At 37.3% G+C, this 12,233-nt stretch overlaps 1 protein-coding gene across 1 annotated transcript in view; it reads right to left on the reverse strand.

The window, feature by feature from the left end:
* EPRS1 (glutamyl-prolyl-tRNA synthetase 1) overlaps nt 1-12,233 on the reverse strand; it is a 68,851-nt gene that overhangs the window by 37,801 nt on the left and 18,817 nt on the right. Inside the window, exons 10-16 of the mRNA XM_082833833.1 lie at nt 11,890-12,123; nt 10,712-10,796; nt 10,240-10,299; nt 5,710-5,820; nt 2,393-2,529; nt 782-989; nt 56-168 (exon numbers count right to left, since the gene is read on the reverse strand). Of these exons, the coding sequence (XP_082689959.1) occupies nt 56-168; nt 782-989; nt 2,393-2,529; nt 5,710-5,820; nt 10,240-10,299; nt 10,712-10,796; nt 11,890-12,123 (948 nt within the window). The remainder of the gene's footprint in view (nt 1-55; nt 169-781; nt 990-2,392; nt 2,530-5,709; nt 5,821-10,239; nt 10,300-10,711; nt 10,797-11,889; nt 12,124-12,233) is intronic.

A 12,233-nucleotide genomic window follows, 5' to 3' on the forward strand; every position in this document is an offset into this window, starting at 1 on the left:
TTCACTGTAAGAATTTTAAGCATTTTCATTTAAATGTTCAGTTACACTGATTTACCTAATGGGTTCATAAGGTTGATCACATATGAAGAAGCCTCTTCTCTGGAGTTGTATAATGTCTCCTTTTTTCAAATCCTTAAGGCAGGGATCCCCCAGCATTAATTCTTCATGCTGTAAAGATGGTATAAGACCAAAATACACTTTCTTGAACATCAGAGCACTAAAAACAACCCTAAAATGCAAGCAGCTTTTCCAGTAACTGCAACAGGATATGTTAAAAACTTTACTACTTAAGCACATGCAGTAAAACAGTGAAATATTAAAATAAATAACAATTATTCATTATATTTCTAAAAGTTAACATTTATATACTGATGGGCTTCATGAACCTTTTAACTAACTTGATTGGTGTCCCTGCAGATATAAAGAAATTTCCCACTATAAATATGAAGTACAATACAAGAAGCACACAGACCTAGCTGAAAGGCATGCTGGCGCAGCACTAAAGCACAAGGATTCTAGAGCCAGGAGGCCTGGGTTTGAACCCCAGCTCTACGCCTTATTGCCTGTCCTCAAGCAACTTACTGAACCTCACTGTGCCTCAGTTTCTAGAATTTATAAAATGGGAACATTATTCTTTTATATCATTTTTAACAAAATTCTAGAAATCTTTTCCATTTTATCTGAGGAAACAAATACTTAAAACTAATTTTAAAAATTCTAAAGAAAAGGTTATACTGATACAACAGAGCAAGATGAAACAGGGTTTCTTTCAGGAGGCTACCTTACTGTTCTTGTTGACATACTGCTTAAAGTCCTCGTCTTTTCCCAGTACGGGCTTTGTGATCAAGTGCTCGTAAGTAACACAGATTGCTGGGACAGGAAGAGCACGTTCGGTCTCGGCAAGCCATGTGATCTTAGTGGTTTTCTTATAGTCTTTGTTCTCCAAATTCAATTTTGCATCAAGAGATACAATTTTTCCTTCTGCATTTCTAAAAATAAGATAGGAAAGTGTTTTCAGAAAACAAACTTTAACTGCCACAAATGCACTATTTTGTTCTGTACCTGTAATAAATGGATAGGGAATTTTCTTTGGAAAAATTTCAAATAAAACATTTATTTGAGTTTCTAGTAGGTGCCAGACATTAACTGGTTAAGAGATGAATGAAGTAGGGTCCCTGCTATCAAGATACTAATATGTAGACAGATCCCCCATACATCTGATGAAGAACATGAACATGTTTATGAATTTTAAAGTCACCTGGAGTAAACATTAAAAAATCTAAAATACTGTATTTTCAAAACATTTATCAATTACTTGACATCATATGTAATGACATGACAACTGATATTTCAGAGCTTACTAAATTAATCTTAGCATACTATGTCCCATTTGTGTAATCTTAAGAACTGGTAAGTGTAGCACACTGTAATAACTGGAAAGTTCATATTCAGCACAAAACGATTCAATTTAAAGTAGATTTTAGTGTCTATCAACAGAGTAATGGATAAAAAAGATGCGGTACATATATACAATGGAGTATTAGCCATAAAAAGGAACAAAAGTGGGTCATTTGTAGAGACGTGGATGGACCTAGAGACTGTCATATAGAGTGAAGTAAGTCAGAAAGAGAAAAACAAATATCGTATATTAACCCATACATGTGGAATCTAGAAAAATGGTATAGAGGACCATATTCGCAAAGCAGAAACAGAGACACAGACGTAGAGAACAAAAGTATGGATACCAAGGGGGAAAGGGGTGGGGCGGGAGGAATTAGGAGACTGGGACTGACACACATACACTACTGATACTAGGTATAAAACAGACAACTGATGGGAACATACTGTATAGCATAGGGAACTCTACTTAATGCCCTGTGGTGTCCTAAATGGGAGGGAAAGCCAAAAGGGAGGGGATATATGTATATGTACAGCTGATTCATTTTGCTGTGCAGCAGAAGCTAACACAACATTGTAAAGCAACTGTACTCCAATAAAAATTAATTAATAAAAAAATTTAAAAATAAAAAATAAAGTAGACTTTAGGATATACAGAATGTTATACATACAATTTCTGTCCAAAGGATCTCTCCACCATGCAATCGCATTCTGAGAATTAGATGATAAAAGGGGGGTCTAAAGCATTAGAATTATTTTTTATATCTACATGCTGTCGTTTTCAACATCACAAGCAATATCCTAACACCCTATTAATGTAATGAAACATATATGGAAAAAAACCTTAATGTGTCCAGAATTTGCAGCATCTATGCCTGGGTAGATGTACCAGCCAGCACCATCAATGGGTCTGAATTAGGTAATTTTTAATAAATGAATAAACATAAAAGACTTTCCTTCCATATTTATTTGAAAACAAACAAAAAGTTCTTACCTGTGTATTTTAGTAATGTTGATGTTGCCCCAATTTATAAATGTAACCGTCTCACCCTCTGACAACGTCTCTGCGTCAGCACCTTCAATGAAAACTTTAGGACTATACCAGACGGGTTTCAAGCCAACATCAGGATTCTGATTAAAAAAAAAAGAGAATGTTGGTTGAAACAACAACTATTGAACCCAGTATGAAATTTATACATTCATTCATTTTATTCCTTAACAAAAACAGAAGTCATCTGTATTAGTCTGATTCCCAGCTCTGTGACCCTGGGTCAGACACCTGACCAATAATGTACTGGAGTCAGATGAGGGTGGTCTGCCCCTGAGATTACTTCCAGCCTAAAACAATCATTCTTTGTTTTTAGAGCTAAGACAGTATTTGTCTCACAGTGTCCCTCCAACCAGAATCTGCTCTGCTAGCCTCAAAAATCTCACTGCTTTTGCAGCAAAGGAGAAAATAAAGTCATTCCTCATCAGTGGCTGTGGAACGTCACTATAGGAACAGATGTCATCTTAGCAGGAAATGGTAGATCTTTCACATTTTAGGAGACAAATTTTAGACAGTAGCATACATGTACAGAAAGATGAATTTTCTGCCTTTTCAGTATATATTATATGAAGAAGAAAAAGAGATCCGGAAAATAAAAAGAATGCTATATTTGTTAAATTTCAGATTTTTGTTTGACCGAAATCAAAAGAAAAAAAAGTGTAAGAAGACCCTTCGAATAAATGTTAAATAACACGCATTCAATAATTGTTCATTGAATGCACCAATGCACTTGAAAAAAGTCAGTATGTTGCAACAACTTATACTATGCTGGGCTCAGAACAGAATACTGACAGGCTAAATATAGAACACTTTGTGAGGGAAAGGATAATGAAAATTCCACAGAGCAAACTGAGCAATCCAGTCATCATTTAAAGTGTTTCCTAATCAATTAGTTATTTAACTATTACTTATTCTTTATTATTACAAATAAGCACCCTTAGAAGTTTTATTCTCACCGTTAAAATTTTAAAACATTAAGCTTCACATTTAAGCTGACTGTAGTGGGTGATATGATACATCAGAAACCACCATTCACCTGGTTGAACACATCAGATGCAAGATAAAGGCAACGGTAAAGCCAAATCAATCTCACACTCACTCACACACACACACACACACACACACACACACACACTCTCTCTCTCTCTCTCTCTCTCTCTCTCTCTCTCTCTCTCTCTCTCTCCCCAAGTCTTATTAGGGGTACCCTTAAAATAAGTCTTCCAAATTAAAAAGAAGCTAATGTCATACAGGGAAAGGCAATCATAGGCTACCACTTAAAACATTTATAGCTGTTCATGAAACGTATCACCTTACACCTGAGTAAGTCTATGAACATAACATAGTTATGAGTAAGGTTATGAATATATTAGTCTATTAGTATATGAGTGAGTTAGTCTATGGACATAAACTTCATTGGATAATAAACATATTTACAGACAACTCACAAAGCTGGAACAAAAGGATCTATTTTTTCTTCAAGACTATCAACCTAGCAGTTATAACCATGTGAGACAACAAACATGGCTTAACTAAGAAGAACTCCCTGCTACCTGTATTTAAGGTTTATATTCTGAATTCAGATAGACAGATATCATTGTCACTTCACTGATATTTTCTAAAACAGAGCCAATGGCAGCATGATAGACTCTGGACTCAAGCTGTGATTCAATACTATTAGGTCAAATGTTTTGGCTTAAAGGCAACAGCGAATAACCCAGCTAATAGAGAATGCACCTCAGCTTTCACACAGAGATAAGAGCACAGATTATATAATACCTCCAGGAAGACATAAATTCTTATTATACACTAATATGCTACCTCCACAAAATAAAAAATAGGCACCGAGTGTAACAGTTCTGTGTGATGTGCTGTGGATAGTAATACCGCTAGAATAAATTTCTTCAGTAAGAAATCCACAAAAACATTTACTTCCATTAGTATCAAATTCTTAAACAGCTCATACAATTCAACATCAAAAAAACAAACAAGCCAATTTAAAAACGGACAGAAGAAGTGAACAGACGTTTTGCCAGAGGAAATGCAGATGGCCAACAGGCATATGAAAAGATGCTTAACATCGATAATCATTAGGGAAATGCAAACCAAAACCACAATGAGATACTGTAACCTTGCACCTGTCAGAACGGCTATCATCAAAAAGAACACAAATAACAAATGCTGGCGAGGATGTGGAGAGAAGAGAACCCTTGTGCACTGTTGGTGGGAATGTAAATTGCTGCAGCCACTGTGGAAAACGGCATGGAGGTTTCTCCAAAAACTAAACATAAAAGTACCATAAGACTCAGCAATTCCACTCCTGGGTATATATCCGAGAAAAACAAAAACACTAATTCGAAAAGATACATGCGCCCCAATGTGCACAGCAGCATTGCTTACAATTGCCAAGATATGGAAGCAACCGAAGTGTCCATCAACAGATAAATGGACAAAGACGTGGTGTGTACACACACACACACACACACACACACACACACACACACACACACACACACACACACACACACACACACACACACTGGAATACTCAGCCATAAAAAAGAATGAGATTTTGCCATTTGCAGCAACATGGATGGACTTGGGAGGCATTACGCTAAGTGAAATAAGTCAGACAGAGAAAGACAAATACTATATAATATGACTTACATGTGGAATCTAAAAAATACAACAAACTAGTGAATATAACAAAAAGAAGCAGACTCACAGATACAGAGAACAAACTAGTGGTTACCAGCTGGGGAGAGGTGGGGGACAGGACAATATAGGGGTGAGGGGTGGTAAGTACAACAAATGGGTATAAGATAAGCTCAAGGATGTACAACACGGAGAATACAGCCAATATTTTGTAATAACTGTAACCAGAAAGTAACCTTTAAAAACTGTATAAAAAGTTGAAAAAAAAATTTATTTAAATTAGTATGAAATCCTGACAAATAATGCTGGATCAAAAATGGTCCCCAGGGCTTCCCTGGTGGCGCAGTGGTTGAGAGTCCACCTGCCGATGCAGGGGACACGGGTTTGTGCCCCGGTCCGGGAAGATCCCACATGCCGCGGAGCGGCTGGGCCCGTGAGCCATGGCCGCTGAGCCTGCGCTCCGCAATGGGAGAGGCCACAACAGTGAGAGGCCTGCGTACCGCAAAAATAAAAGGTCCCTAATCATGCTATTGCCACCAAAGTACATTTTTCCCTTTGATTATCCCGCTCCTTTAACAGAGAGAACAACATTGGTGAAACCGGAGAGTGACCTTCGGGTGTCTGGCTACTTCTTTCATCTCCTCCTGGGCCTCAGGGATGTCCACCGGGACCACCTCTTTCTTCAGTAACGCGACGTATCGTGGAGCCACCGGGTCAATAACCTGCAACAAAGGCGTTCTTGTGTTAGAACGTTCAGAGATTTTTTAGAACTTCATCAATAAAATAAGTAATAGCACAGGAATAACAACTGGCATTCTTTGTTACTGCATTTACTAATTTTTTGGTTTACCAGCTAACTCTTCTCTAACATTTAGCTGTCAAGTAGAAAAAAGAAAAACAATCATAAACAAAGACTGCATGAAGGATTTAGAGTTCCCTTCCAAGAGTAACTACTGACAAGTGAAAAGAAACCAATAGTTAAAGCATATTAGAAATATTCCGAACGTAATTTTTAACTATGATATTAGAAAGGAAAATTATCCTGTGGGGTTATGTAACAATCCTACAGGTAAATGTGATACTCCATTTTGTATTGTTGGAGAAGAATGCTTTGAAGGAATATAGAAATATGTGTTTTAGTATCATTTCCTATAAGCAGTGTTAGGCAACACACCACCATCAAAAGCAGAACAGCATTAGGTCACTATAATAAGGCAATTCTATAGAGTAGAAGTAAACAAGTATTTCTACTGGTCTGCATGCTATATGTATATACACACGTATATAGGGACCACTGTGTTCCCAAGGGCCTGGCACATGCAGGTAGTCAACACATATTTACAGGTTAACTGAATGAATGGTAGTACTCATTACATTCTAACCTACTCTACCTCCAAAACAGAAGCAGCACCCCCTTCTGGATCCGATGTATCTTTCTCATTTCACTATTCAATTTAAAATTATCCATGATGACCAATCACAACAGCAGTATTTAGATACTAAATAAAGCATTTGGAAGAAAAATGTAGACAGAAGCAAGTGCGGAGTCAAATAGCTAAGTAAAGTAATGAAAGTCATTTTCTTCCCATTAGAAGGATGCAGGAAATAGTGGTATGGCTAATTAAACTTGGCTGTGCCTTTTGGTTTATATTGGGTTTTTGTTGCTATTGTTTGGCTGGTATTTTGTTGTTGTTGTTTGCTTTGAGAGTATTTCTCAGAAATTCTGAATGAACTTAGAGAAGAAACCATGCTCAGAGGGTCAGTCAGAAAAGTCTGAAAAGCCATCTAACTTCCCCTTGATTGCTACTCCTTACCTGCTTATATTTCATGCCAGTACTAAATCAGCGCCAGCCTCCCTCTAAACTTACTGTTTCATTCTTTCCTTCCCTGAGGTTTAAAAGTCATTCTTACTGGTTAAGGGTTCCTTCTTTCAGCTTCTACTGGGTTGGAATGATCACAGATTTAATTTGTGACTACTCAGTTTAGTATTTAAGCCATTAAGATACAATTTCTTCTTTTAAAGAAGCTAAAACTAGACGATCCAACCTGAGAAACTTACTTCAGTTCACTGCAGCTCAGTTTCCTCAACTGACAAAGAGAGCAGAAGACTGTTTCTCACACTTGACTAATTACAATGATCCCTTAGGGCACTGGCTGGCACAGAGTTTCATGCCACTTAACCCTGAACGAGAACGATTCTAATCGTCTGAAGTAAAGTCTGGAAATCTTTTTTTTTTTTTTTTTTTTGCGGTACACGGGCCTCTCACTGCTGTGGCCTCTTCTGTTGTGGAGCACAGGCTCCGGACGCGCAGGCTCAGCGGCCATGGCTCACGGGCCCAGCCGCTCCGCGGCATGTGGGATCTTCCCAGACCGGGGCACGAACCTGTGTCCCCTGCATCAGCAGGCGGACTCCCAACCACTGCGCCATCAGGGAAGCCCTGGAAATCTATTTTTAAACAAGCATTCCACAGGATGGTTAGGATCAGACAAGTTTGGGAAATCTTGGATTAAAAGATTTAAGTCTTTTTCAGTTCTAAAATTGTACAATTCTCAAAATCTCTGGATCAGTGGTTTTAAATTATTCCAAAAGGTCCAGAGACTCTTCTTCTGAAGCTGAGGGTTCTGCTCTGAGACAAGGGTATTAAGAAAATGTATGATATTAAATGTCAAGTCCCCAGAGTTTTCCCCAGTCAGTTCCAAAACCCTGGCAGTCAGACCTTCACACTTCTGGCAACTTGACTGAAAGAAACTCCTCTGGAAAAACTGCCTAGTCCAAGAGATGAGATGTAAGGTTACTGACGCCGAGGCTTTTCAATTAACCGGCCAGCCAGACCATCTTACAGTGAGGCACAGCTGACAAGCCCAATCTTTTTCTCAGCGCTTCCAATCCCTCTCTCAGTCCCCTGTGTTAAAGATGAGCAGATAACCAAGGCTCACCAGATGTCTGAGAAATGCCTTTAATATCAAAGAAAAAACAAAATAAACAACCTGGAGGAAAGACATAAGAAAAAATACCATTGATTATATTATAACCATGAAATAGGAACAGGAAGTTATTCTGAAAATTCAAAGCACAAACGAGAAATCTTGGAAATATGACAGCATGAATGAAAAACTCAGCAGAAGTTGAGAAGATAGGGCTGAGTACATCTACCAGAAAGTAGAGCCAAAAGATGAGATGGAAAATAAGAGAGAAAACAAAATTAGAGCAACAGTCCAGGAAATCCAACATGTGCTCAAGAAACGTTCCACGGAGGAGAAAGACAACAGAGTTGAGAAAAAACCAAAGAAACAGAAGGAACTTAGGAACATTTCCCAGAACTGACGGAATGCGTTTCCAGTCTGGAAGCCACATGTTCTTCCAATGGATATGAATGAAAACAGACCCACCCCAAGGCACATCACTGTGAAATTTCAAAGTGAAGAAGCTGTTCATATAAAAGTCTCAAAAATCTTCATCCCATGCCCCCCTTCTCAGGGAGCTACCAGAGGATATAGTACAGCAAAGCAAAAAGGCAATAAAAAGAGAAGGAAGATCCAAGAACCAGATGATCCATCACAGAAGAAAAGCAAAGGGAATTCCCAGGATGATGAGGAAGATTGACCTGGGAGCACAGCTGGGCTTCAGAAGTTAACAGGCCTCTCATCTAGATCAGATGTGAGCAGCACGAAGGCCCCGGCAGAGACGTCTCTAACGTGAAACTGAAATACCTGAGGCATGTGAACATTTTGGCAGGAAATTTAGATAACTTGCGCAGAGTCTGAGATGGAATTAGAAAATTAAACAAACGAGGGAAACAAAACAAAACAATTAGCCACAAGAAAGCCAACGAGTTATGAGAAAAAAATAGGAGAACTAAATCCTCATCTTCCATTGTGAAAAGTAAACTGATGATGCCTAAAGCAAACAAACAAACAAAAAAATCAAGAAGAAGCAAAACATACATCTCATTTAGAGATATGGGCAATAAATACCAAAAAAATTATCTAGAAGAGCTGAAAGTGATTTATCTAGCGAGAGAAAATGGAAGGAAAGAAGACAGGGGAATATGCTGTTCATTTAACAGACCCTATAGAATTATCGGCCTGTAGTGAAATGTATTTCTTATATTTGAACTAAATGTGCACGGATTATTAATGAAAAGTATTCCAATGTTAACTCTGCCTATAAGTTTTGAATGTATTTATTAGTAACTGCAGCAACAGAGCGAACCAATTAATAATTCCATTATGTATCCCAAAACTGACTAAACACAAAAGACAAAATAAATTCAAGACACATGCGAGACAAGCAACTATTTTTTGAGGCAAGGCATCAGCACAATCAAGCAGCAATACAAAGAAAAAGAATTTACAGAACACAATCACAGAAACCATAGTTTAAAACATGGCACTTCAGTGATTTGCCTTATTATAGTGTCTAAGCATCTGCTTCCAATTAACAATGTCAATATGCAGTATTCCTCATTTGACTTTTATTTAAAACACAGCTTTTTTTTTTAAAGCTAGATTCAATAAGACACAGGGATTATAATTAACGAACCTTCAATACAATTCAATGAAATCTGTAACTTTAAAACTCTATGTCCTCTCAGTAAACAAGGGAACAGTAGAATGGAGTTAGCCAAATCTTCCCTTTGCCACTAAGAAAACTAGAGGACATGTTTTTTTAAACTAGGAATAATGCATTTCAGTGGGTCTGTATAAGCAAGTCTCATATAAATGTGATTGTGCTTCAAAGCTGTATAACATCTCAGGTTATAACATGTAAGATGCTAAAAGCTATGTGCTAAGTAAGGCAAATAAAAGCATTAAGTAATACCTTCTTACAGAGAGCTCGCAGCTTGAAAGCAGAAAAATGAAATGCAAAGTGTTCAAAAAAGATTTAAGGAAAAAACTGTTACCATTCCCCATAACTCCAAGTTTGTTTTAATCATTGTTCTTGTTTGGTATAGTTTATAGGCTTAATGCACTTTATATGTTTAAAAAAGTAAAACATTCCATTTTCCTGAAAACTCTGCAAAACTGTAATATTCTTCACAAAATTTTCCCTGCCATGAGCACACTAATGAATTCTACATGTAATCTATTACTTAGGAGTTAGGCATGAAAAAAAGAGGACCAGGAGTCAAAACATGTACCTTTTTGTTAAATGCCCAAATTTTGTCCCATTCCATGTTCACAACGGAACGTGAAGAACCCTAGAAAAACAATAATAGAACAGCTTAAAGGGCAAGAAGTATTAACCAGAATATTTTCTTTAAGTCAAGCATGCCAGAAAATAAACCCAGTCAATACTTACAAGTTTACTTCCACTGGAATATAAACCTTAGTCTGTACACACTAATCTCGTTACCCTGAACAGTTAGAGTCAACAGTCATAGATTTCACTGGGTGAAAACACCACAGCTGCCTTTGTCCAACCCTAGCATAGTTTAGGACATTCTCAATTTTCCACTATCATAACAGTGTTTTTTTCAAAAACATTCTGCCCTTGCATTATAAGCAACAAGCAAAGAACAGAAAGAACAACAGGAGTAATAAAGACTAACAGGATATTATTAGATACTTAAAAATCCAAACAGAGGAGCTGGAAAAGAAACTATAACTCACCTGAGCAGCAATAAACTGTTTCAGTCCTTCGACTGTCATCCCTCTTCTCAGCACACCGCGAACCGTAGGAAATCGTGGGTCATCCCTGGGAAATACGGCAAGTTTTAAGAACCAAGGAGACATTTTTAACGTGTAGGTGCAGAGAGTACAATATACCTTACTGCATAACATTATATTCCGTTTGTTAAATGTTTGGACTAAGAGCTGGTTATAATAATTAGGCAGATCATAATACCACTGAGCCCGAGTTCATGGGAGAAGAAAGCTGCTTACTAGTCAAAAATTACTCAGTAAAATGAATGCACTACTGGAAACAGTAAAAGTACATTTGAAAAAAGACACAAAGGTGACATTTTCAAATACAGAAAACATATGCATTACAACATTTTTATTTGCTTTTTGCTTTTTATTTAACAAACATACAAGATCCCTATTCTACATATGACCATGAGACACAGATAAGAGATGGTTAGCCTCTCATTCATGTACAAATACACTTTATAAAGCCTTTTGGGTTGTAAAAAATATACATGTTGGTTATTAATATTCTGCAGAGATCTGCAAACTTCAGTAAGTTTGCAATAACACCCTTTGTATGCGGCCCAAGGTAAATTTCCCCTTTATCAAATTCAGCTCCACAGTAAAACAGTCTAAAATCACATATTATTCAATATATACTTAATATATGTCACTATTACATGATACTAATAAAAACTAATACATTTTTGTTAATTCATGTAAAAAAAAAAACATTCTTAGGCTTATAAGTATGGTAACCCAACTGAACAGGTTTCATTTACATGGATACATGCCTCTAAGATGACTTTAATTTTTATACTCATCGTTCTCATGGAAATCCCATATAGGTTATTAACGTGCTACAGAGATTTTCAAACTATAGGTTATTAATGTGCTACAGAGATTTTCAAACTTTTTCTAGTCCCAAACATAGACTCCATCTTTGTGCCCAAACATGGGCACTCCATGTTTGCTGCATTAAAGCAAGAGAGAGCAGTACCTGAGAACCTGGATAAAATAAAGACAAGGACCAGAAACCCTAGAGCCCTATCCATTTCAACCCCTCCCTTTCATCCTCCCCACCCCTCAAAGCAGCTTAAAAATTAGTGATATACCATGTCCTGACTTCCTCTCAAAATTCTAGATAAGAGCAAACATACCATCCGTCTACTAGTCCTTCATTGACAAACCATGTGAGCTTTCTTTTGGATAGCACTGTGTTGTTGAGATTTAGCCGACTATATTCCCAAATGTACGGTTTTCTTAGGCCTAAAGCTTCAATAATCCAGTAAAACTGTTCATCTCTGTCATGGTATTCTGTTGTTCTCAGGGCATGTGTAACACCTTCAATGCTGTCAACTATGGGGCAGGCAAAATCATATGTCGGATAAACACTAGGAAAAAAAGTGAATATGTTGAAAATCAATGAAGGATTTTACCCTTTTCACCTCAGATTAGGCATTATAAGCAGCAGTACTAATTTAAAACATAATTCTTTACAAGG

This window comes from Leucopleurus acutus, assembly GCF_964270905.1.
Source record: "Leucopleurus acutus genome assembly, chromosome: 2".
In the NCBI taxonomy this organism is placed as follows: domain Eukaryota; kingdom Metazoa; phylum Chordata; class Mammalia; order Artiodactyla; family Delphinidae; genus Leucopleurus; species Leucopleurus acutus.